This window comes from Heloderma suspectum, chromosome 1 (assembly GCF_057233095.1).
Source record: "Heloderma suspectum isolate Gila_16-S chromosome 1, 16-S_ref, whole genome shotgun sequence".
Taxonomy (NCBI): Eukaryota; Metazoa; Chordata; class Lepidosauria; order Squamata; family Helodermatidae; genus Heloderma; species Heloderma suspectum.
The window spans coordinates 37,223,035-37,250,782 of NC_139458.1; the positions used below are offsets into that span (position 1 = coordinate 37,223,035).

At 42.6% G+C, this 27,748-nt stretch overlaps 1 protein-coding gene across 2 annotated transcripts in view; it reads left to right on the forward strand.

Moving 5' to 3' along the window:
- The window catches only part of EML5 (EMAP like 5), a 167,192-nt gene that overhangs the window by 68,926 nt on the left and 70,518 nt on the right, over positions 1–27,748 (forward strand). For both annotated transcript variants that reach the window (XM_084841133.1, XM_084841144.1), the window contains exons 15-22: positions 5,133–5,238; positions 6,007–6,100; positions 9,585–9,685; positions 10,285–10,487; positions 11,486–11,597; positions 19,177–19,304; positions 20,335–20,476; positions 26,273–26,425. In XM_084841133.1, coding sequence (XP_084697259.1) covers positions 5,133–5,238; positions 6,007–6,100; positions 9,585–9,685; positions 10,285–10,487; positions 11,486–11,597; positions 19,177–19,304; positions 20,335–20,476; positions 26,273–26,425 — 1,039 coding nt within the window. The remainder of the gene's footprint in view (positions 1–5,132; positions 5,239–6,006; positions 6,101–9,584; positions 9,686–10,284; positions 10,488–11,485; positions 11,598–19,176; positions 19,305–20,334; positions 20,477–26,272; positions 26,426–27,748) is intronic.

Here is a 27,748-nt window from a genome sequence, read left to right on the forward strand (position 1 = left end):
CCTGATCATCTTCATTGCCCTCCTCTGAACCCTCTCCAGTTTGTCTGCCAAGATCTTTCTCACTTGTAGTGTTGTTGAGCCAAGTATTCCCCATCTTGTAACTGTGCATTTGGTTTCTTTTTCCTAGGTGCAGAACTTGGCATTTCTCCCTGTTAAATGTCATTCTGTTGTTTTCTGCCCAGTGCTCCAACCTATCAAGATCACTTAGAATGTTGTTTCTGTCTTCCAGGGTATTAGCTATCCCACCCAATTTGGTGTCATCTGCAAATGTGATCAGCATTCCCTGCACCTCCTCCTCCAAGTCATTAATACAAATGTTGAAGAGCACTAGGCCCAGGACTGAGCCCTGCAGTACCCTGCTTGTTACCTCTCCCCAGTTTGAGAAGATCCCATCGATAAGCACTCTTTGAGTCCAATTGTGTAGCCAACTGAGGATCCACCGGATCGTTGTTTCATCTAGCCCACTTTGAGCTAGTTTGCTCATCAGGATATCATGGGGTACTTTGTCGAAAGCTTTGCTGAAGTCGAGGTATATTATGTCCACAGCATTCCCACGGTCCACAAGGGAGGTTACCTGATCAAAAAATGAGATCAGATTCATCTGGCAGGATTTGTTCTTAACAAATCCATGTTGGCTTCGAGTCATCACTGTATTGTTTTCATGGTGTTTACTGATCGATTGCTTTATAATCTGCTCCAGGCTTTTCCCAGGGATTGATGTCAGACTGACTGGTCTGTAGTTCCCAAGTTCCTCCTTTTTACCCTTTTTGAAGATAAGGACAACATTAGCCCTCCTCCAGTGATCTGACACTTCACCCATCCTCCATGATTTCTCAAAGAGAATAGACAGCGGTTCTGAGAGTTGTTCTGCCAGTTCCTTTATTACTCTAGGATGCAGTTCATCTGGCCCTGGAGATTTGAACTCATTCAGAGTAATTAGGTGTTCCTTGACCATATGCCTATTGATCTCAAGCTGCAATCCTGCCCCTTCAGCCTGTACTTCGCCTTTGCCAGGGGGCTCATAGACCCTCTTTTGGGAGAAGACTGAGCCAAAGTAGGAACTGAGCACTTCTGCCTTTTCTTTGTTATCTATTATCATTTTGCCATCCTTATTTAATAGCTGAACCATCATTACTGTCCTCTGTCTTTTACTATGCACATATCTGACGAAAGCCTTTTTGTTGCTTTTAGCATCCCTTGCTCACAACACTTCGTTCTCAGCTTTAGCCTTCCTGATGCCATTCCTGCAATCCTGTGCTACCTGCCTGTACTCTTCCTTTGTAGCTTGGCCTTCCTTCCATTTCCTAAATGTGTCCTTTTTGTTTTCAGGTCATCCCTAAGCTTTTTGTGAAGCCACATTGGTTTCTTCTGCTGTCTTCCACCTTTTTTTTCTTGTTGGAATGGTTTGTAATTGTGCCTTTAAAATTTGCTTTTTTAAAAGCTCCCACCCATCTTGGACTCCTTTTCTCATTAGAGTCGCTTGCCAAGGGACCTTTCTTATCATTGTTCTGAGTTTATTAAAATCAGCTTTCCTAAAATCCAGGGTAAGCATTTGGCTACACTCGGCTTTTGCTTCCTATAGAACCAAGAACTCAAGTATAACGTTGTCGCTTTCCCCTGAAGTTCCTGTAACTGCTACTTTATCCACTAAGTCATCTCTGTTGGTTAGGATCAAGTCAAGGATAGCCGATCCTCTAGTTCCTTCCTCCACTTTCTATAAGACAAAGTTATCAGAAACACGATTCAGGAATTTCTTGGAAGGGCTATGTTTTGCAGAATTTTTCTCCCAACAAATATCAGAGAAATTGCAGTCCCCCATTACTCCTACTACATGCTTCCTTGAAACCTTGGCAATTTGCTCTTCAAAAGTTTCATCATCGTCTTCTCCTTGATTGGGTGATGGGTAGTAGACGCCGACCACCATGTTTCTTTTATTCTTTGCTCCATTTAACTCAGATGCTCTTGATGGGGCTACCAAGCTCATCCTCCTGTATTTCTGTGCAGAGATATGTATTTTTAACATATAGTGCAACTCCACCTCCCTTTCTGTTCCTTCTGTTCTTTTTGAACAAGTTATATCCTTCAATTGCTGTATTCTAGTCATAGGAGTCATCCCACCAGGTTTCAGTTACATCTATCAAGTCATAATTTCCCTCCTGTATTAGGAGCTCAAGTTCGTTCTGTTTGTTTCCCATACTCTGGGCATTAGTATATAGACATCGAAGACCATGTGCTTCATAGTCTGGCTTTCTTCCTACATGTTTTTGCAGACAATTATGTGGCGCCATTAGAGCTGTTCTCTCCATTGTGGTGCATGAGCCTACGTCCATTGTTACCCCCAACTTTATGTCTCCCTCTATGTTTAAAGCCCTCCTGATGAAGTTCTTCATGCTGTGGCCAAACACAGTCTTCCCAGCCTTTGTGAGGTGCAGTCCATCCCTTGCCAACAGTCCATCTTCCAGGAAGTATAGCCCATGGTCCCAGAATCCAAATCTCTCTTGTCAGCACCACCTTCGTAGCCAGTCATTCACCTGGAGTATTTTTCTTTCCCTTTCTATCTCTCTTCTAACTACTGGAAGGATGGATGAGGAAACTATCTGGGCCCCGAAGTTCTTGAATTTCCTTCCCAAAGCTTCTAAGTCTAATATGATTTCTTTGTAGCTCCACTTGGCGGTATCATTTGTTCCCACATGGATGAGAAGACAGGGGTACATTGGGCTTTATGAGTGTAGGCAACCCTTCAGTCACGTCTCTAATCCGTCCTCCTGGGAGACAGCACACTTGGCGAGTCCATCGGTCTTCGCGACATACTTGGGTCTCAATCCCATGCAACAAGGAATTTCCCACTACTACTACTCTTCTTGTTGTAGGCCTTGGTTTCATTGTCTCCACTTCTTTGACTTTCAGCATCTTGCTTGCTCTCATGTGTGGTCCCCTGTAATTTTTCCTCTGCAGGCTGTCCTCCAGTCTCATCCTCAAAAAACAGTTCCATAGTTCCACTGGTACAGAGTGGCTTCTAGTTCTTCTGCTCCTGTCACCCTTTTCCAAGGAGTATGCTCTAGTTCATTTTTCTTCACTTCAGCATTTACCTCTTCTGCCTCAGCTTGCTACTGCTCTTCTAGCTTCTGTTCTTCACTTTACTGCTGTAGTTCAACCGTTCTGTCCAAGAAGTCTTCATGGTCTCTTATTCCCTTGAGGGTCGCCACTTGCCTCTCCAGTCCTCTTACTTTTTCTTCCAACAGTGTAATCAACTTGCACTTGTTGCATGTGTAGGCCATGCTGTTCTCCGGCAAGAAAACAAACCTTGCGCAAACCTTGCAGGTCACCACCACTGGAGAATCTTTTCCTTCCATAGACTCTATTCCCTTTATGTTTCTAGCTTTCTCATTGTACTGGGATAGCCTACGCTTTGTCCTCTATTCACTGGAGGTTAACAACAGAGTCCCATTGGTATGGAAGTGTGTGTTACAAGAAAAATAAATTTAAAACAACGTTAGGGACCTCCCCTTCCGAACTCCCCTGGCCAGCTCCTGTCCGCTGGCTCTGATCATTCGCTCTCTGGGAGCTTACTTGCTTCTATAGCCCCTAGACCAGCTGGAGCAGCTTCCTCTGCTCTTTATCAGTAGCCTTCCCTGCAATTCCAATGAAGTTAACATCAGCTATTTTCTAGAAATATGACACAAAAGCGCATTGAATCAAGTACTGCAAAGGCCAAACAGATAAGTGGAGCTATTTTAAATGTTTATACATACAAAGGATGGATGAATGATAGTTCCAAACCTAAAAATATTCCAAGCTGAAGTATTTTTTTCATCACTGTATGATTTGGATACATGGGGTGATAATGAAATATGCATTAGAGCACTGGAAACAGAACAGAATAAATTTCTGCAGAGACTTTTAGGATTTCCCCCCGAGACCCCAGCACCTGCCCTTTGAGCAGAGATAAGATGGCCCCCAATTAAAGCATGGATACATGTGTTGTTGAAATTTCACAAACATGCATACCTGATGAATCGTTGATAAAATAGGCATATTTTTCTTCAAATAGAGTGGGAAAATCAAGGTGACATTTTACAGGTATATAATTGTACCAAAGTACTTTGAGGTTGTCTAGGCAAAAAAGAACTAAGGACGCAATCCTATGTGGATGGTCTGAGACAGGCTTTATGAGGGTGATATGGGTGTTGTAACAATCTAACGTTTTTATGGTATTGCCTTTTAAAAGGGACCATCTATGTATTGTGAAGATTTGATCCCCCTCCCCTTTTTGAAATATGCTTTCAGATCATGCTTCCTGCTTTGTTGGATGGTAGACCTGTATATGTAAATTGAATCAGATGGAGAATATAAGTAATCACATGCTGAAATGCCCTTTATATGACAGGTCTATGAAAAAAAAATTGGAAAATATTTTGTTTAAATTAACAACCTGTTCTGGTTAGAAAAGCATCTTTTTTTTCTTATTTTTTACTGGAAAACTCTCACCATTTTGTGATTTATAGAAAAGCTTTGCATGCTTTTGTTGCATGGGAACTCCAGGTGAAAGAAATGGAAAGGATCAGGATAGCTCATAGGGGATTCCTTAATATAATAGATGACAGTTCTTTCTGGTTTAAGTTAACATTTTATTGTACTGGATAAAATATATTTTTTAAAACTTTTATCTTATTTCATTGTAACTTTTGTAATGGAAATTGTGTATGGAAAGTCTTTCTGGAAATTGCCAAGACCAATGGCTAATACAATAAAATTGTTGTTGTTAATGATGATTGCAATTATTTGTTTGCAAAATGTTTGCAATTATTTAAATAGAATTAAAACTTCAATTTATTTCTCTATAACATCTATTTTCTAACAATGTCTTTCTGTTAGAAAATAGATGTTATGGAGAAATAAAAGGTTGTCGTATTATTGTTCCTGTTATACCTCTTGGATTTTTTTACATTTGTTTTATCTCTGATGTAATTCCTTACATAAGCAAAAATTATTTTTAAAAAAATATTTTTAATTATGGTGAACCACCCAGAGAGCTTCAGCTATGAGGCAGTATAGAAATATAATATATGGATGTATGAATGAAATGAAAATATTGCAATATGAAATAATATGTTCAATCTTTTCCGTTTAAGGTTGGTCGGGATTGCTCAATCCACATTTGGGATACAGAGACAATCAAACCACTATCAGTATTAAAGGGCTATCACCAATTTGGTGTCTGTGCTGTTGACTTTTCAGGTATTTATGATTATCTTGTTTTTCTGAAACTACAGTCCTTAACAATGTGACACAGCTTCCTTGATCATAAGAGTAGATCACTATTATATTGATACCTGAACAACTGAAATATTTTACTCTTATCTATGAGGAAAGTTAATACTAAAAAGCTACCTTTACAATCGTTATCTTGTAGAAAAGTCTTACTTAGGCTTTTTGCCATCACTCCTAAATGTGACTGAACACTGCATTACAAATGAGCAATTCTGTTTTATTCCATTGGGCCTGTTTTTGTTCATCTGTTTTAGCAACTGCTCAGCTGAAAGGTTTTCAGTTTCTCACATAAGTGTCCTAAATGCACAAAAAATCCATAGACTTCATTGAGACTTTGTATGCTACTATTGGAAGCATATGCTACTTTTGGCAATGCCTATGTCAGAATTTTATAATAGTAAAATATACAGTTTGAATTATTGTTAACAAAAAGGTTATTTTGTTAGGGAACCAAACTACATATCTTTCATCACTGTCATTCATAGTGAGACATAAAAACAGCATCAAAATACACATTTATTAGTAGGCAATGATTATTAATCAGTATGCTGAAAGTCTAGAGAGGTGGTTTTGGAGGGATTCTGGCAAGGTGCAATGAATGACATGCCTAACAGACATGGGAATGGATTGTAAAGAATAAATGTGGGCATACAGGGGCAAACAACAATCAACATCTTGCTGGTTACAGAGTAATGATTTAGCCCTGTCATTCTTATCATATATTTCCCTTGTTAGTGGATGGCAAACGGTTAGCTTCAGTTGGAATAGATGACAATCACACTATTGTTCTTTGGGACTGGAGAAAAGGAGAGAAGCTTTCAGCAGTAAGGTAAGAGTCTAGCTTAATTATGGAATCTAGCTAAAGCAAAATTCAAGTAGCATTGGCCAGGAAAAAAAGTACAAGAACTCTGGGCTTGTTTGGATGATCTCCGTACGCACAGTGGGAAGATGAGGTTATGCCTTCCCAAGCCACTGGACAACCCAGCATGGATATAATATGCATAGAATGTAGGTCCTAATTGCACAAATGATATCCCACAGTGAATCCTGGAAATGACTGCAATTCAGGCTTATTGTACATTTGACTTTATGTGCATAGGCCTTACCCAATGATGGATGTCCAGCAGGCCCACAAGCAGGACAAGAGCATCTAGTAGGTGGGATGGGAAGGAACACTTTTGCTCACCCATTATGCACAGGGAGAAGATCACCAGACTTGCCCTCTGAGACCTTTACATAGCAGTTCATTTAATAGCTGCCATGTGTCTGGTCCAAACCAAAAGGCAAGTACACAAACTAAATAAATAACATGAATAAAATAACTGATACTAGAACCCATCATGACTAATTACCACTGTGATAGTCAGGACTTTCAGAGTATAGCCGTAATTTATTATTCACAGATTAAGATGTAAACATGTATCTGTTATTGCAGACAAGGATAACAGTTTCTTAGCAGGCTGATGACTTGTTTCACATTGCTAAACCCTTGACATTATTGTGTATTCAGGTGCATAGCCATGTGGAGAAAGCCTAGTGTGTGAACCAGGCCTTTTAAGGTAAAGATACAGGCTTGGATCCAGAGCCTCCTGCAGATGGAAGGACTCTGTTACCAGATCTGCTTCATGTGTCTTCAATCACACAAATATGTAGCCACATCTATACACATGTTCTCAAATGATATAGAACTACCAGGATCTTAAGCTGAGGCATATTGTACACAGCACTTAAATAAAGTGGGGAAATAAACTCAAGAACACTAACAAAGCTTAAGTATGAAGAATACATATTTTTATTTCACGCAGGTGTTTACAGAAAGGAAAGGTTGGTTAGTGTACTACCCTGGCACTGGATTAGCAGACTTTTTGCCTTATGTTTCCTAATAGCAAGAATAGAGCAAGAAATGACAGAGAAATTATAGTTTGTCAAATAAGGAGCGAGAGGATGCTTGGGTAATGGTGGGATGATCTCTGGAGGCCTAGATGCAGTGGGAAAATGTGAGTGTTGGTGGTAAAGGGTTGGCCATCCGAAAGGCAGAATAGACAGATTTAGAGCAATATCAGGAGAGACTGAGAACCGAAGGAAGTCACAGCAGGTATCTGTTTCAGAGCAGGAAAGCAAAGGGCTTCACTTCATGGTTGGTCACAATCACTTGGTAATTCACAGATAACAATGGTTACCCTGGCTTCCAGTCTTTTCGGTAATGGGATGCACCATATTACCATCAAATATCCTAATACCTCGGTTATGGAATGAATAGGAGCCTTCCTTTGTTTCCTGGTTTCATTACTGAATTTTAGACTGGCTAATTAAGCATAACAAATCATGCTTCTGAGAGATAAGCAGGAAGAGAACAAAGGATACCCAAGGGATAGCCTGGGGGTATCTTAACCGAATGATCTGTTTGGCGGTGAAAATAGTCCAGGATTGAAGGATTTTTCATGCCAGGGCTGTAGACTGGCCAGTTCAAGTTACCCTTCAGGAGACTTTGGTGTGGTGGTGGATATGACTCCTCTTGCTGCAGAAGTGAGGTGTTACAAGCCTGCTACCACCACTTGGGGAATTTTTCTTCTGTTACCCTGTACACAAAGCATACCAGGCAACTATGTTGCTGCTGTATAAACTGCTAGCTCCAGTTCTTGTGGGTATTGACCTCCATTAAGCCACACTGGATAAATAATAATGTTTTATTTTCTTATTAATTAACAGTAACAACAATTCACATCCTTTGAAGGCCAAGTAAAATAATAAACCAGCACACACAAAGTCATCTAACTCCCTTCCCCTCAGTCCCCAACTTCCAACTGTCATAAGTGTCCTTGGAAACCCACTGACCAATCCTTACTCATCAGAGAATCCTAACCACCATGAAACTCTAGCACTGGTACAGCCAGTTCCAGCAATAAACACAATCTGCTGAACCTTAATTTTAAAAACATTCTATTTCACCATAGTGGTGACCTGGTTATTAAGAAGGCATTTACATTTACCAGGAGTTCCCACTGTTTTCACACTTTCATGAGGGCAGTTCCTATTCATTCTGTTACAGCAGAGGACACACAGGTCATGCATTTTAAATGCATCAAGTTGTAGTAGCCTGCACATTACCAACAGGACGTTTATGCTCCTGGCTACCTCCAAGCCCCTTGCTTACACAGCCTTCTGAAACAAAATGGATACTTTAGCCAAGGCGATGCCAAAACAGATGGGCGCATGCACGCTGATGAGTAAACACCATCATGGCTGAGCATTTCAGTAATTTATTTATTTATTACATTTATATCCCGCCTTTTTTCCTCCTTAAGGAACCCAAGGAGGCGTACATAGTCCTCCTTTTCCTCCATTTTATCCTCACAACAACCACCCTGTGACGTGGGTTGGGCTGAGAGTCTGTTACTGGCCCAAAGTCACCCAGTGAGCTTCCTTGGCTGAGTGGGGACTAGAACCTGGATCTCCCAACTCCCAGTCCAACACTCTAGCCACTGCACCACACTGGCTCTCCATGGCTTCTTCCATCTGCAGAAGGCTTCTGAACCAGTGGAGCATTTCTGCTGGCAGAATAGCGGGGAAGGAGGAGGTGATGTTCACTGATTCTCCCCTCCCCTTGCAGCCCTCTACGTCCCCTCCAAAAATCTGCTCTGGAGAGTTGGGGGACCTTCATAACAGTGTGGCATGTGGCACTGGGGGCTGCGCAGGGAGAGAGAAATCAGTGAAAATCACCTTCCACCTCCCCCCTTCCTGCTGGTCAGAGTGTCTTGAGCAAACTGCACCTGAGAGTAATCTCACTGGTGTGGGAAATCCTGGAACCAACCTGCATTTTTTTTATATAGCAGAGGTGTTTTTAATGCCAAATATAGGCTTTTGAAAATGGTAGCTCAGGGTCTGCCATGAATGTATAAATGATCCAAACTTGCTGAAACAATTATTGTAATCTAACATAATAATCACAGCCATATATTTCACTGGCATATTATAACAAAGAAATATAATTACATTATATTGGCTTTTTTTTTTTAGTTAGATATATGTTACTTAGTAAATGGTTGAATATGTATTTTACTATTTTGTCTTTTCTATGGCAGTTGCAGAAAATAAAAATAGAATCCAAGGTCATAGTTTTGAAAATTAGACTTTTAATAGAAGTTTCTTCTATTATTGCTAACACGTGGATCCATCACTAGCCATTTGGGACCATTTTAACTTCACTATTTCAATGTGCACAGTTCTTGAAGATCTTGTTTTTTCTTAACTGTATTGCCAGGGAGAAAGCTTTTCCCCGTATCAAAGTGAAAATATTTTGTATTATGTTTTAGGGGAAGCAAAGACAAGATCTTTGTTGTTAAGATTAACCCCTACATGCCGGATAAACTCATCACAGCTGGAATTAAACACATAAAGTTCTGGCGAAGAGCAGGTAAGAAAAAATTATTTAAGGCATTACCATATTACTTTGAAAAGTTACTTTAATTTCTGTGCACCAGAATACTCAGTGCCTGCATAAGGAGAACACCTTATCCCAGTACTGGTATTTCAGAGCTTGATCCTATGGACAGAGGCGGTCACACAGAATACAGTTAGTCTGCAATTGTATGCTCATTTACTTGGAAATAAGTCTCACTTAGCTCAATGGGGATTATTTCTGAATAGACTTGTATAGAATTGTACATCTCATTCTCTTGTCTCGTTGACATAGTGTGATTCTATATATTCTCACAACTAAAACACTCTGATTTCTACAGACTTTACTCATCTCTAAGTGTGCATGGGATTGCAAGCTAAGCCTAAATCCGTTTACAGATGTATGCATTTTCTCTCAGCTTTGTATTTATGGTTTATGGATAAATCATATAGATAGCTTGCCCTGAGATTTCTGGATAGAGGAAACTACACATTTAATGAATAAAACTAGCAATTAAAATGAATATTAAATTTGATTAAAAATTGTTCTATGTGGTCTTTTAGAAAATTATGTTTAAATTTATATGTAATAATTTGTTTTTATTTTACTTTAAGGAGGTGGACTGATTGGGAAAAAGGGTTATGTGGGTCCAATGGGGAAGGTCGATACAATGATGTGTGCAGTTTATGGCTGGACAGAAGAGATGGGATTCTCTGGAACTTCAACTGGGGATGTGTGTATATGGAGAGATCTGTTCCTCATAAAAACTGTAAAAGCACACGATGGCCCAGTGTTCAGCATGCATGCGCTAGAAAAAGTAAGTGACTTATATTGAATATGAATTGATAATACTTCTTTCAGAAGAAATGCAACACCAAAATCTAAAGAGCTACTTTAGGTATGCCTAAGGGCATTGGCAAGCCCAGTGAAATTTTTCGCTTTTTTTTCTAACCCTCCATCAACTGCTGGGGACAAATACATCCCAACAGCACTGAAAAAATATCATGAAACTTTTGTGTCAGTCTTCCACAACTCCTTGTTCCAGGTAGTCTTCAGCTATGATGAGGCATGAATTGACATGTGGTGTGTCAGAAGGCCTCCCCTTAATTTAGTGAAAAATCTATGTTTTTACTCCTATAACATTGGGGAGCAATTCTACCCTATTGGAATGACTGAGACAACTGAAAACCCATGCATATAAGGTGCTAGGGCAGCCTTCCCCAACCTAGTGCCCTCCAGATGTGTTGGATCATAGCTCCCATAATTAGCATGGCCATTGGCCAGTCCAACATATCTGGAGGGCACCAAGTTGGGAAAGGCTATGCTAGGGGTCAAGTCACCTTGCCAAATGGTGTTTGAAGTTATTAGTTCCTTGTCATGTCTACAGATGCTTAGCCCAGAATTTATTCAATCCATTTCATGTGAGAAAGGAGCACAGAGGATGAAACAATATTGTGTTTATTTTCATAATAGACAAATTCACTTCTCTTAACACCACAAATGGTATCAGGGGTACCGTTTGTAGCGATTCAGTTTGGGAGATAGAATAGAATTTCTGGCACATTCTAAGCAGAAGGCACCACTAAAATGTTATTCCCTTTGATCTGAATGTAAAATATATATTCATCTTGACCTTGAATTCAATTATGATTTAGTGATTTTATGTTCAGCATAGTTAGTGAAGATAGCTATAGCTGTAGGAATGCTCTCCATGGATGCAAAAGTGGGACAAAAGATGAGCAAGGTTAATATTTAAATTAAATACTTATACTGTCTACAGAATAGGTTTCCTGTTCATTTTCTAATATTTTTCAGGGATTTGTAACTGGAGGCAAAGATGGAATTGTGGCTCTTTGGGATGACACCTTTGAACGGTGTCTCAAAACATATGCCATCAAGAGAGCCGCCTTGGCCCCTGGCTCCAAAGGTAATTTGAAGATTTATCTAATCTTTATAGTACATTTCAGACCTCTTTCATTTCAGTTTGGATTGTAATAATCTGATTTAGCAACAGCCTTCTTGAACAGAGTCCGAAAAGGCATAGGGAGGAATCACAGGGTGGGCTCTTCCCAAGAGGTCGGGAGCTTCTTATGTTACCCTGATGGCATGCTATATATCTGCTACAATGCAGCAAGTGTGGATGGTCCATACTGAAGTTGTGAGATAGCATGTGACTAAAGGATTAGTACAGGGGTGGAGAGCTTCTGGGGTCATGGGGCCACACTTCCTCCATCCTGGAACCCACCAGGGGCCATACTCCACTCCCACTGAAATTGCCGCTGAAATTGCCACTGTAGAAGCAAAAACACTGCAATTTCTCAAGTAAGCAAGGTGCACGGGGAGCACCAACCTTGTTTGAAAGCAGAATTGCACTCTGAGCAGGATTCTGCTTGTAAACAAAGTGCACGCTTCCCGTGTGCCCTGTTTGGTTGTAAAATTTCTGCTTTTTTGGCGGTGGCAAATTCAGCAGCAGGTACGGGTGGGGGGCAAGAATGACCACAGGCCATGTGTTGCACACCCCTGGATTAGAAGAACATCTTCACTCTAACACAATCTTCACATTTACCTACTGCCTTACTCCTTCATATGTTCCCATTTTCTGAAGTGTGTTGCCGGAACATTTTATACCAATGCAGAGAAGAGACACAAAAAGTATGATGCTTTGCTGAATTAGGCTCTAAGATCATCATAGAATAGTAGGGTTGAAAGGGGCCTATAAGACTATTGAGCCCAACCCCCTGCCCAGTGCAGGAATCCAAGCCAAAGCATCCCTGACAAGTGGCTTCATCTTGATTGCCTCCAGGGTGGGAGAGCCCACTACCTCCCTAGGTAATTGGTTCCATTGTCATACTGCTCTAACAGTCAGGAATTTTTTCCTGATGTTCAGCCGGAATCTGGCTTCCTGTAACTTGAGCCCGTTATTCCATGTCCTGCATTCTGGGATGATCGAGAAGAGATCGTGGCCTTCCTCTCTGTGACAAGCTGCTCCAGCTGGTCCAGGGACTACAGAAGCAGGCAAGCTCCCAGAGAGCGAGCAACCAGAGCGAGTGAACAGGGGGAGCAAACAGGAGTTGGCCAGGGGAGTTCGGCAGGGGAGGTCAAGGGGGAGGCCCCTAACATTTTTTTTATTATTATTTTTTAACTAACTTTTTTCCATTTATTTGTCTTGTAACACACACTTTCACACCAGTGGGACTCTGCTTTTAACCTCTACTGAGTAGAGGAGCAGGCACAGGCTAGTCTAGAACAATCACAAAGCTAGACACAAAAAGGGAAAAGAGGCTATGGAAGGACAAGACTCTCCGGTGGTGGTGACCTGCAAGGTGTGTGCAATGTTTGTTTTCTTGCCTGAGAACAACATGGCCTACACCTGCAACAAGTGCAAGTTGATCACGCTGCTGGAAGAAAAAGTAAGTGGACTGGAGCGGCGACTGTCGACCCTCCGGGGAATAAGAGAACACGAAGAGTTCTTGGACAGAATGCGGGAACTACAGCAGCAAAGGGAAGACCAGAAGCTTGAAGAGCAACAGCAAGATGAGGCAGTGGGAAATGCTGAGGTGAAGAAAAATGGAGTAGAGGATACTCCTTGGAAAAGGGTGACAGTTAGGAGAAGAAGAACTAGACGCCACTCTGCACCAGTGGAAGCAGTGGAGCTGTGGAAGCGATTCCAGGTATTTGCGGATGAGACTGGAGGACAGCCTGCAGAGGAAGAATCACAGGGGAACCTGCATGAGAGTGAACAAGAGGCTGAAGGTCAGTCAAACAGAGGCGATGAAACCCAGGCCTACAAGAAGAAGAAGAGAAGAGTGGTAGTAGTGGGAGACTCCTTGCTGCGTGGGATCGAGACCCAAGTATGTCACAAAAACCCGTGGACTCGCCAGGTATGTTGTCTCCCAGGAGGACAGATTAGAGACGTGACTGAAAGGTTGCCTGCACTCATAAAGCCCACTGACAGGTATCCCTTTCTTCTCATCCATGTGGGAACAAATGATACCGCCAAGCGGAGCTACGAAGAGATCACGTCAGACTTTGAAGCTTTGGGAAGGAAACTCAAGAACTTTGGGGGCCAGATAGTTTTCTCATCCATCCTTCCAGTAGTTAGAAGAGGGATAGAAAGGGAACGAAAAATACTCCGGGTGAATGACTGGCTACGAAGGTAGCGCTGACGAGAGATATTTGGATTCTGGGACCATGGGCTATACTTCCTGGAAGATGGGCTGTTGGCTAGGGACGGGTTGCACCTCACAAAGGATGGGAAGAATGTGTTTGGCCACAGCATGAAGAACTTCATCAGGAGGGCTTTAAACTGAATCCTACGGGAAAGAGAGATGTAACGTTGGGGGTAACAATGGACGTAGGCGCATGCACTGCAATGGAGAGAACAGCTCTGATAGCGCCCAATAATAGTCTTCAGACACATGTAGGAAGAAAGCCAGACTATGAAGCACATGGTCTTCGATGTCTGTATACTAATGCCCAGAGTATGGGAAACAAACAGAACGAACTTGAACTCTTAATACAAGAGGGAAATTATGACCTGATAGGTATAACTGAGACTTGGTGGGATGACTCTCATGACTGGAATACAGCAATTGAAGGATATAACTTGTTCAAAAAGAACAGGAGGAACAGAAAGGGAGGTGGGGTTGCACTGTATGTGAAAAATACATATCTCTGCACGGAAATACAGGAGGAGGAGCTTGGTAGCCCCATCGAGAGCATCTGGGTTGAAATAAATGGAGCAAAGAATAAAAGTAACCTGGTGGTCGGAGTCTACTACCGGCCACCCAATCAAGGAGAAGACAAGGATTGAAAAGCAAATAGCCAATGTTTTAAGGAAACATGATGTAGTAGTAATGGGGGACTTCAATTTCCCCGATATTTGTTGGGAGACAAATTCTGCAAAACATGGCCCCTCCAGGAAATTCCTGACTTGTGTGGCGGATAACTTCCTCCTACAGAAAGTAGAGGAAGGAACTAGAGGATCGGCTATCCTTGACTTGATCCTAACCAACAGAGATGACTTAGTGGATAAAGTAGCAGTTACAGGAACCCTGGGGGAAAGCGACCATGTTGTACTTGAGTTCTTGGTTCTAAAGGAAGCAAAAGCTGAGTGTAGTCAAACGCGTACCCTGGATTTTAGGAAAGCTGATTTTAATAAACTCAGAACAATGATCAGTAAGGTCCCATGGCAAGCGACGCTAACGAGAAAAGGAGTCCAAGATGGGTGGGAGCTTTTAAAAAAGGAAATTCTCAAGGCACAATCACAAACAATTCCAACAAGAAGAAAAGGTGGAAGACAACAGAAGAAGCCAATGTGGCTTCACAAAAAGCTTAATGATGACCTGAAAACAAAAAAGGACACACATAGGAAGTGGAAAGAAGGCCAAGTAACAAAGGAAGAGAACAGGCAGATAGTACAGAATTGCAGGGATGGCGTCAGGAAGGCTAAAGCTGAGAATGAGCTGAGGTTAGCAAGGGATGCTAAAAACAACAAAAAGTCTTTCTTCAGGTACGTGCATAGTAAAAGGCAGAGGAAAGAAATGGTGGTTCAGCTATTAAATAAGGATGGCAAAACGATAACAGATGACAAAGAAAAGGCAGAGGTGCTCAATTCTTACTTTGGCTCAGTCTTCTCCCAGAAGAGGGTCTATGACCCCCCTGGCAAAGGCGAAGTACAGGCTGAAGGGGAAGAATTGCAGCTTGAGATCAATAGGCATATGGTCAAGGAACACCTAATTTCTTTGAATGAGTTCAAATCTCCAGGGCCAGATGAACTGCATCCTAGAGTAATAAAGGAACTGGCAGAAGAACTCTCAGAACCGCTGTCTATTCTCTTTGAGAAATCATGGAGGACGGGGGAAGTGCCAGATGACTAGAGGAGGGCTAACGTTGTCCCTATCTTCAAAAAGGGTATAAAGGAGGAACCTGGGAACTACAGACCAGTTAGTCTGACATCAATCCCTGGGAAAATTCTGGAGCAGATGATAAAGGAATCCATCTGGAAGCACCTTGACAATAATGCCGTGATTACTCGAAGCCAACATGGATTTGTCAAAAACAAGTCCTGCCAGACAAATCTGATCTCATTTTTTGATCAAGTAACCTCCCTTGTAGACCGTGGGAATGCTGTAGACATCATATACCTCGACTTCAGCAAAGCTTTCGACAAAGTGCCCCATGATATCCTGATGAGCAAACTAGCTCAAAGTGGGCTAGATGAAACAACGATCTGGTGGATCCACAGTTGGCTACAGAATCGGACTCAAAGAGTGCTTATCAATGGGACCTTCTCAAACTGGGGAGAGGTAACGAGTGGGGTACCGCAGGGCTCAGTCCTGGGCACAGTGCTTTTCAACATTTGCATTAATGACTTGGAGGAGGAGGTGCAGGGAATGCTGACCACATTTGCAGATGACACAAAATTGGGCAGGATAGCTAATACTTTGGAAGACAGAAACAAAATTCAACGTGATCTGGATAGACTGGAGCGCTGGGCAGAAAACAACAGAATGACATTTAATAGGGATAAATGCCAAGTTCTGCACCTAGGAAAAAGAAACCAAATGCAGATTTACAAGATGGGGGATACGTGGCTCAACCACACTACAAGCGAGAAGGATCTTGGAATTGTTGTTGATCACAAGCTGAATATGAGCCAACAATGTGATGTGGCTGCAAAAAAGGCAAATGCTCTTTTGGGCTGCATTCATAGAAGCATAGCTTCCAAATCCCAGGAAGTACTAGTTCCCCTCTACTCAGCACTGCTTAGGCCTCATCTGGAGTACTGTGTCCAGTTCTGGGCACCACACTTGAAGAAGGATGCAGACAAACTGGAGAGGGTTCAGAGGAGGGCAACAAAGATGATCAGGGGACTGGAAACAAAGCCCTATGAAGAGAGACTGAAAGAACTGGGCATGTTTAGCCTTGAGAAGAGAAGACTGAGGGGAGATATGATAGCACTCTTCAAGTACTTGAAAGGTTGTCACAGAGAAGAAGGCCAGGATCTCTTCTTGATCATCCTGGAGTGCAGGACACGGAATAATGGGCTCAAGTTACAGGAAGCCAGATTCCGGCTGAACATCAGTAAAAACTTCCTGACTATAAGAGCAATACAACAATGGAACCAATTACCTGGGGAGGTGGTGGGCTCTCCCACACTGGAAGCCTTCATGACGAGGCTGGACAGCCATCTGTCAGGGATGCTCTGACTTGGATTCCTGCATTGAGCAGGGGGTTGGACTCGATGGCCTTGTAGGCCCCTTCCAACCCTACTACTCTATGATTCTATGATTCTATGACAACCTTTCAAGTACTTGAAGAGTGCTATCATATCTCCCCTCAGTCTTCTCTTCTCAAGGCTAAACATGCCCACTTCTTTCAATCTCTCCTCATAGGGCTTTGTTTCCAGTCCCCTGATCATCTTCATTGCCCTCCTCTGAACCCTCTCCAGTTTGTCTGCATCCTTCTTCAAGTGTGGTGCCCAGAACTGGACACAGTACTCCAGATGAGGCCTAACCAGTGCTGAATAGAGGGGAACTAGTACTTCACAGGATTTGGAGCTATAAAAAGATCATACTTTTTAGGAAAAAAATTAGTGGAAATTATTCTGTTACTTTCAAGTATTGAACCTTTATACATAAATCATATAAATTGCCATTTGTGAAGTGTTTATACTGCCACTCCAAATGTTCATGATTTCTATGTGTATCTTTTCATAAGATTAAAAGCAAAATCAGCTCAGAACTGTTTATTAGACTTTGCAACCATCAACAGATATATTTTACAACTATTAACAGAACAATCCTATGCATGTCTAATCAGAAATACGTAAGTCTCATTGGCTGAGTTCACACGATACGACAACCCACCCTGCAAAGTAAACCATGCAGTGTCAGTTATCCTCTGAACAACTCACAGTGAGCCCAACAGATGGTTGGGCTCACCATGGCTTGTTCCCCCACTCCTTCCCCCTCAGTCCCCCAGCTAGCTCCAACTGGTATCCTAGGGACTTGGTGGTAGAAACCATCTTGTCTGCTAACTAGACCCCTGACTCCACTCTGATTGTGACCCCAGGTGCAGTTGGAGCCTTCAATTTTTTTTTCTTTTATTCACACAAAACAGGACCGAAATAATTTTTCACATTTTTCTGGCTTCGGGGAATGTGCACAAATGGCTTCCACTTTTTAATTATTTTTAAATGGGTTTCCCCACCTGTCTAGTGCTCAGCATTACCCACTTAGCAATGAGAACCCCAGGATTTAAAGGGTTGCCCTGATCTTTGGGAGTGCCCTCCTCACAGTCTACCCCTCTTCAAGTCGTCAGCAACTATTTTTCATAGAAAAATGCATGCCACCCACTTTTGCAGTCCTACTCGCAGTAACCAGAAATGGTTTGACAGCTGTCAAGCTAGACACGGTTACTGTGATTGGGAACAAAAAAGTGGGGTGTACTTTTCCATTAAAAACAGTTGCTGGGGACTCAGGCAAGTGGGGATTTAAAGCAGGGCACCCCCCAAGGTTCAGGGCAACACTTTGAACCCTCGGAATAACCATGCTAAGGGGGTGATCTCTACCCTGGTTCCCCACCTGTCATTTGTCAAAGGCTGTCAAACCAGCCTATATACAGGCTAGTCTTGCCTGTTACCTTATATATTTGACAGCTCAAACATACAAGAATCCAGGCAAGGCAAGCCTCCATATTTTTGACAGAGTTGCTCAGTTGCACAATTCTGAAAACCAGATTAAAATAATAATAAAAAGGGGGGGCCATTTGCACACATCCCTGTGAAAAAATTATTTTGGCCCCATTTTGTGCAAATAAAAGTTAATGGTTTTTAAGGCTCTGACCATGACTGGGGGACGTGATCTGAGCAGGAACGGAGGGCTTGGCGGGAACCAGGGGGAGCCAGTGATAGCCCCTCCAAAGTGCCATTTGGGCACAGTTGGAGGGGCTGTCACTGGCAAGAGGCACAGGAAGCAGTTAGGGAAGAGCGGTAGGGGTTTCTGCTGCTCTTGCTGAGTGGCTTGCTGCCCGATGCTTGCAACCCATGATGGGTTGGCATGTCTGAGTTTGGACGATACACCAACCCATTGTGGGTACAACAACCTGAAGAACAAGCCATGAGTTGTTGGGGTGGCTTGTTGCTCATGCACAAGCCACCCTGCAGGAATTGGTCTGGGTTCGGATTACACAACAACCCACAGCGGCTTGTCACCCACGATGGGTTGTCATACAGACACAGTCACTAAGTTCAATGGGACCTATTCCCAGGTAAGTGTGAATGAGATCCCATAACAGGAACCATGGATATAAAAGAGAAATTGTAATGTCTGATCTTTTTATTATTTCAGGATTATGTCAGAAATTAAACAAGAGAATAATAAGCTCTCTTGTTTAATCAATAATAATTATAATGATAACGATGATGCTTTACTTATAAAGTGTTTTCTTCCAAAACTGAATTCTTATATTCCCCCCCCCCGCCCCCCACTCCTCCCATTCAGGTCTCCTTTTAGAAGATAACCCTTCTATACGTGCCATATCATTAGGACATGGTCATATTTTAGTGGGCACAAAGAATGGTGAAATACTAGAAGTCGATAAAAGTGGACCAATAACTTTGCTGGTTCAGGTAAATGTAAATATTAACCATGCGCTTCATGGTTAACCAAATTTAGCTTTTGAAATATTAAAATAATGCTTCATCATCAATCATGCACAATCCCAATGTATTAGGAAAGATGTGATAAATGCCTATATTATTTGGGACAAACATGCCTTTAAACAACACTCACCACTTGCTTTTCTTTCTTCTTCCTCCTGCCTTCATTATTTGACAGACGTACTGATCAGCAATTCAGATACAGATTCAGTCATCTGTCTTGTTTTCCCCTCATGCATCACCTTAATAATAAAATAAGTTTATAAAGAGTAACAAAACTATGCTGAAGATAGGAAGGAGTGGTTTTGCAATGTAGTAAGTGCTAGCTAATCAGCATAGTACACACCTTAACTTCTGCTGCTCATTCACAGAACCAGTTTTCCCTGGCCTTGATTCTGGAGAGAAAATTGTACACAATTGTCTAGTTCAGATGTACAAAGTGTAGTGCTATTGGGCAAACCTAAAAGAACCCTAGCAAAATGTCAGGCTCACATCTTCTCCCCTCCCATTTCTTAATGCTAGTAATACTAGGGAAAACTGGCTAATAGATTCTCATCTGATATTTGCCTATCATCAATGGACTGGCATCCATTGTACCCATTTTTAATTAGTAGAATATAGTAAACTGTAGGCCTAAGATACATAGAATGATGTCAAACACACATCTTCCCCTGATGGAACAACATCCATCAGCAGAACAGATTCCCTGTTCCCCACTGCACCTCCCCTCCAAATCTCCAGGGGGTTGGGGGACCTTCTGAAGCAGATTTGGGGGGGCACAGTGGGCTTCACACGGGGGTTGTGGAGAGGAAGGGAAAGTTCTGCTGTGCAAGCAGAAGTTCACTCACAGAAGTCCACTCACATAACGTAAGATATCACCCCATAATCATTTCCAGTGTGGCTGAAAAGGTTCTCTATTTCCTTTCTATTATTCAAATATCAATTATTAATTCCTGTTCGTAATATAGCAAATAAAATTGAATTAATTTTGTTTTTACAGGGTCATATGGAAGGAGAGGTTTGGGGTTTAGCTACCCACCCTCATTTACCTATTTGTGCCACTGTAAGTGATGATAAAACCTTAAGAATATGGGATCTGTCCCCAAGCCATTGCATGCTAGCTGTTCGAAAACTGAAGAAGGGTAAGATGGGTTTTTCCCATCAAATATTATGAATATTTTGCCATTTACTTAAATTCTAATGGAGTTAAGTAGATATTTGTTAGTTTGTCAAGTAGAATGTAAAAAGAATGAACAGTAGAATGTAAAAAGACTTACATTTTAAAAAATGTAATACAGGCTACTCAAATTGAGATGCTGGGTACATGAGGAGTTTGCCTTTGAAGGGACTGAGTAGAAGCCAGGTTGAAGTAACTTGCTGCTTCAATCAAGTTCTTCAATGATATAGCAAGCAATAGATACTTCAATAGGATAATTGCAGGAAAATGATTCCAGGAAAATGATTCCATTATTTATTTAATTTAAAAGATTTCTGTGTCACCTTGCTGCATTTGGAGGCCTTCCTGCTCATTCTGCTGAGTGGGGGCTTTGACTTCTGCCCCAGAGTCCTGTCCTATTGGCACTACTGGTTACAGTGTCTTGTGCACAGGAGATAAGACCACCAGAAACTATGCCTAATTCAACTTGCTTGGGACTGAAGAGCCGCATTGTGAGTGACCTGAGTAAGCAAAGGTCAGAGTATGTGGGGGGGAAGGGGATGGAGGCTGTTGCTCCCCCACTTCACATCTTCTTGAGGGAAGAGGACAAAAAGAGGTACTGTTTCACACAGATCATAGTTTTAACTCATAGAATTCATTCACTGCCAGAGGTTATAGTAATGACTGGTAACCTAGTATCAAGGTTCCAAGACCTCCCACTGAGTAGGGAGGCAACAGAGACTTGCTGTGCAATCCACAAAGTCTTTATTCAGTTTAAACATGTCTTCACACCTGTAGCGTCTGTAAGAGCTGTCCTCTAAACCTACTTAGCTAAACAAAACAAGGCAGTTGCCTGTCTACTAAATGAACAGTTTCCCACCATGCCTAACAGGCTGCTACAGGGCTCCTTCTTCAGGGAGGGTCCTCTTGACCCAACTTCTGATGTGCAGCCAAGCAGGTGGACCGCCTCCCACCTCCCCTCAACTCTGCCTACTTAACCCTGTGGCAGATTCTTTGTTGTTGTTTATTCGGTTAGTTGCTTCCGACTTCGTGACTTCATGGACCAGCCCATGCCAGAGCTTCCTGTCGGCCGTCGCCACCCCCAGCTCCCCCAAGGTCGAGTCCGTCACCTCCGGAATATCATCCATCCATCTTGCCCTTGGTCGGCCCCTCTTCCTTTTGCCTTCCACTTTCCCTAGCATCAGCATCTTCTCCAGGGTATCCTGTCTTCTCATGATGTGGCCAAAGTACTTCAGTTTTGCCTTTAATATCCTTCCCTCAAGTGAGCAGTCTGGCTTTATTTCCTGGAGTATGGACTGGGTTGATCTTCTTGCAGTCCAAGGCACTCTCAGAATTTTCCTCCAGCACCACAGTTCAAAAGCATCTATCTTCCTTCGCTCAACCTTCCTTATGGTCCAGCTCTCGCAGCCATAGGCTACTACGGGGAATACCATTGCTTTAACTATGCGTACCTTTGTTGTCAGTGTGATGTCTCTGTTCTTCACTATTTTATCAAGATTTGTCATTGCTCTCCTCCCAAGAAGTAAACGTCTTCTGATTTCCTGGCTGCAGTCAGCATCTGCAGTAATCTTTGCGCCTAGAAAGACAAAGTCTGTCACTGCCTCCACATTTTCTCCCTCTATTTGCCAGTTATCAATCAGGCTGGTTGCCATAATCTTGGTTTTTTGGAGGTTTAACTGCAACCTGGCTTTTGCACTTTCTTCTTTCACCTTTGTCATGAGGTTCCTCAGCTCCTCCTCGCTTTCAGCCATCAAAGTGGAATCATCTGCATATCTGAGATTGTTAATGTTTCTACCAGCGATTTTAACTCAAGCCTTGGCTTCATCAAGCCCAGCACATCGCATGATGTGTTTTGCGTACAGGTTGAATAGGTAGGGTGAGAGTATACAACCCTGCCGTACTCCTTTCCCAATCTTAAACCAGTCTGTTGTTCCGTGGTCTGTTCTTACCGTTGCTACTTGGTCGTTATACAGATTCCTCAGGAGGCAGACAAGATGATATCCCCATACCACCAAGAACTTGCCACAATTTGTGATGATCCACACAGTCAAAGGCTTCAGAATAGTCCATAAAACAGAAATAGATGTTTTTCTGAAACTCCCTGGCTTTCTCCATTATCCAGCGGATATTGGCCATTTGGTCTCTAGTTCCTCTGCCTTTTCTAAACCCAGCTTGTACATCTGGCAATTCTCGTTCCATGAATTGCTGGAGTCTACCTTGCAAGATCTTGAGCATTACCTTACTGGCATGTGAAATAAGTGCCACTGTTCGATAGTTTGAACATTCTTTGGTGCTTCCCTTTTTTGGTATGGGGATATGAATTGATTTTTTCCAATCTGTTGGCCATTAGTGAGCTCATATCTAACTGATCTGTGGGTCTTCCCTATTCTCTTTAGTCTGATTCTAAATTGTGCAATTAGAAGTTCGTGATCTGAACGACAATCGGCTCCAGGTCTTGTTTTACCAACTGCATAGATGTCTGCCACCTTTGGCTACAAAGGATGTAGTCAATCTGATTTCGGTGTCGACCGTCCGGTGAAGTCCATGTATAAAGTCGTCTCTTAGGTTGTTGGAAGAGAGTGTTTGCTATGCACAGTGAGTTGTCTTGGCAAAATTCTATCAGCCTATGTCCTGCTTCATTTTGTTCTCCCAGACCATGCTTGCCTGTAATTCCAGGTGTCATTTGCTCCAGCACCACGACAAGATAACAATCTCCTTTGCTGACGGTGGCAGATTCTGGGATCTGTCAATTCTGGTGTTCCCCCTCCCTCCGACAAAGGCTGAATTCTCATGGGGGGAGGGGGGGAGATGGTCTCTGAACCTGGGCCTCCTGTTTGATAAGCTCCTGGGAAGATTCATCCCTGACTTCTGGAGGTTCTTGGGGAATTTCCTCCCCCACTTTCTGTCTCGACTGGCCTTCTTCTAGCTCTGTCTCAGAATCTGAAACCAAACAAAGGAGCCTGGATTCCATTCTGACATCTACATGGCTTTAATAGGGGATTAGACAAATTTTTATTAGATTTTTATTAAATTAGACAAATCCCCTACGTTGAAGAACGTCGGGAAAACCACTAAACCTTTCAGGTATGACCTAAATCATATCCCTGATGAATATACAGTGGAGGTGAGGAATAGATTTCAGGGATTAGACCTGATAGACAGAGTGCCTGAGGAACTATGGACGGAGGTCCGTAACATTGTTCAGGAGGCAGCAACGAAATCCATCCCAAAGAAAAAGAAATGCAAGAAAGCCAAGTGGCTGTCTGATGAGGCTTTACAAGTAGCTGAGGAAAGAAGGGAAGCGAAAAGCAAGGGAGAAAGGGGAAGATATACCCAACTGAATGCAGAGTTCCAGAGAATAGCAAGGAGAGACAAGAAGGCCTTCTTAAATGAACAATGCAAAGAAATCGAGGAAAACAACAGAATGGGAAAGACTAGAGATCTCTTCAAGAAAATTGGAGATCTCAAGGGAACGTTTTGTGCAAAGACGGGCATGATAAAGGACAAAGAAGGCAGGGACCTAACAGAAGCAGATGAGATTAAGAAGAGGTGGCAAGAATACACAGAAGAACTATACAGGAAAGATCTGAATGTCCCTGATAGCCATGATAGTGCGGTCACTGAACTTGAGCCGGACATCCTCGAGAGTGAAGTCAAGTGGGCCTTAGGAAGCATTACTAACAACAAAGCTAGCGGAGATGACAGTATTCCAGCCGAGCTATTTAAAATCCTAAAAGATGATGCTGTTAAAGTGCTGCATTCAATATGCCAACAAATCTGGAACACTCAACAGTGGCCACAAGACTGGAAAAGGTCAGTTTACATTCCAATTCCAAAGAAGGGCAACGCCAAAGAGTGTTCAAACTACCGCACCATTGCGCTCATTTCACATGCCAGCAAGGTGATGCTCAAAATCCTACAAGCTAGGCTTCAGCAGTATGCGAACCGAGAACTACCGGAAGTACAAGCTGGGTTTCGAAGAGGCAGAGGAACTAGAGATCAAATCGCCAACATTCGCTGCATCATGGAGAAAGCAAGAGAATTCCAGAAAAACGTCTATTTCTGCTTCATTGACTACGCTAAAGCCTTTGATTGTGTGGATCACAACAAACTGTGGCAAATTCTGAAAGTGATGGGAGTACCAGACCACCTTACCTGTCTCCTGAGAAACCTGTACGAGGGTCAAGAAGCAACAGTAAGAACCAGACATGGAACAACCGATTGGTTCAAAATTGGGAAAGGAGTACGACAAGGCTGCATATTGTCACCCTGCTTATTTAACTTATATGCAGAGTACATCATGAGAAATGCTGGGTTGGATGAATCAGAGGTCGGAATTAAGATTGCCGGGAGAATTATCAACAACCTCCGATATGCAGACGATACCACCCTAATGGCAGAAAGCGAAGAGGATCTCAAGAGCCTCTTGTTGAGGGTGAAAGAGGAGAGTGCAAAAGCTGGTTTGAAACTCAACATTAAAAAAACTAAGATCATGGCATCTGGCCCCATCACTTCCTGGCATATAGAAGGGGAAGAAATGGAAGCAGTGACAGATTTTACTTTCTTGGGCTCCAAGATCACCGCAGACGGTGACTGTAGCCATGAAATTAAAAGACGCTTGCTCCTTGGGAGGAAAGCTATGGCCAACCTAGACAGCATAGTAAGAAGCAGAGACATCACCTTGCCGACAAAGGTCCGTCTAATCAAAGCTATGGTTTTCCCAGTAGTAATGTATGGCTGTGAGAGCTGGACTATAAGGAAGGCTGAGCGCCGAAGAATTGATGCTTTCGAACTGTGGTGCTGGAGAAGACTCTTACGAGTCCCCTGGACTGCAAGGAGGTCAAATCAGTCCATCCTAAAGGAAATCAACCCTGAGTGCTCATTGGAAGGACAGATAATGAAGCTGAAGCTCCAATATTTTGGCCACCTAATGCGAAGAGAAAACTCCCTGGAAAAGACCCTGATGCTGGGAAAGACTGAAGGCAAAAAGAGAAGGGGACGACAGAGGATGAGATGGCTAGATAGCATCACGGATGCAATGAATATGAACTTGAGCACACTCCGGGAGAGAGCGCAGGACAGGAAGGCCTGGCGTGCTATGGTCCATGGGGTCACGAAGAGTCGGACACGACTGAACGACTGAACAACAACAACAAGACAAATTTATGGATAGGTCTGTTGTGACTATTTACCACAAAACCTCTATGTTCAAAGGCAGTGTACTTCTGAATAATGGATTCTGGGAACATACAGTGTGGGAGGGCTGTTGGCCGCAAGTCCTGCTTGTAAACTTCTTAGAGGCATCTGGCTAGTCACTGATGGAAACAGAATGCTTTACTAGGTGGACTTTCAGTCAGATACACTGGATTCTTCTTATGAAGAAGAGAGACCTTAGGACAGGAGGACCAGGAAACACCACCTCTTGCTGTGGATCAAGAATTCCTAAAACTGTGGATCAGCAAGTCAATTGTAGTGTCAAAACAGTATGAGCTGTGAGCCAGGAAGTCCATGGTGCACTTAAGAACTTGATAGGTAGCCTTGGCAGGACACTATTCTCGCACTATCAGCATTTCATCTGCAGTATGGAAATAATGCTGCCTATCTTATAAAGTTGTTATAAGATTACTGGGATGTCAGTGGAACACTTTGAATACTTGAAAGTGCAACTTAATAATACTTCACATTTATTATTATTTACAGTAAAATCTTTGGTGGCAGGCTTTCTGGTTAGAATTAAAATTTCTCTCCTTGTATTTGCCAGGGGGAAGATGTTGCTGTTTTTCTCCTGATGGGAAGGCATTGGCAGTAGGCCTCAATGATGGAAGTTTCTTAATGGTAAATTCAGACACTCTGGAGGATCTTGTTTCTTTTCATCATAGGAAGGATGTTATTTCAGAGATACGATTTGCTCCTGGTAAGTAATCAGCATCAGATAAGATTATGCCTGACTAGACAACATGGCATTGTAGAATGCCATTACTACTGAGCTTTGGCCCTTCCCCAGCAGTTGCACAGCTACAAATGATTTTTTTTAAATAATAAACAACGTTAAACCTAAGAACGTTGGTTTAAGAACCTAAAAAAAGAAAAGAACATCTGCAAAGTATTACTGATGCGGAAAAGAAACAGGGTCAATATCACGCACAAAATATTTTTTTCACATGTTAACAATCTCCTCAGAAGTAGGTTCCATTGAGTTCAGAGGTGCTTACTCCAAGGTAAATGGATATAGGATTGCAGCCTAATTGTGCTATATTGTTAGTGCAATCCTATATATGTCTACTCAGAAGTAAGCACCATTGAGTTCAACGGGACTTGTTCCCAGGTAAGCGTGTAGAGCAGGGATAGGGAACCTCTAACCCACAGGCCAAATTTGGCTTGCCAGGCTGACCCATCTGGCTTGCAGGCATTGGGTAAGGCCCCTTCTCCAAGTCCCGCTTGGAGAAGGGAATGAAATTCATAGAATCATAGATTCATAGAATAGTAGGGTTGGAAGGGGCCTACAAGGCCATCGAGTCCAACCCCCTGCTTAATGCAGGAATCCAGGTCAGAGCATCCCTGACAGATGGCTGTCCAGCCTCGTCTTGAACGCCTCCAGTGTGGGAGAGCCCACCACCTCCTTAGGTAATTGGTTCCATTCTTGTATTGCTCTAACAGTCAGGAAGTTTTTCCTGATGTTCAGCCGGAATCTGGCTTCCTGTAACTTGAGCCCATTATTCCATGTCCTGCATTCTGGGATGATCGAGAAGAGATCGTGGCCTTCCTCTCTGTGACAACCTTTCAAGTACTTGAAGAGTGCTATCATATCTCCCCTCAGTCTTCTCTTCTCAAGGCTAAACATGCCCAGTTCTTTCAGTCTCTCTTCCTAGGGCTTTGTTTCCAGTCCCCTTATCATCTTCATTGCCCTCCTCTGAACCCTCTCCAGTTTGTCTGCATCCTTCTTCAAGTGTGGTGCCCAGAACTGGACACAGTACTCCAGATGAGGCCTAAGCAGTGCTGAGTAGAGGGGAACTAGTACTTCCCGGGATTTGGAAGCTATGCTTCTATGAATGCAGCCCAAAAGAGCATTTGCCTTTTTTGCAGCCACATCACATTGTTGGCTCATATTCATATTCAGCTTGTGATCGACAACAATTCCAAGATCCTTCTCGCTTGTAGTGTTGTTGAGCCACGTATCCCCCATCTTGTAACTATGCATTTGGTTTCTTTTTCCTAGGTGCAGAACTTGGTATTTATC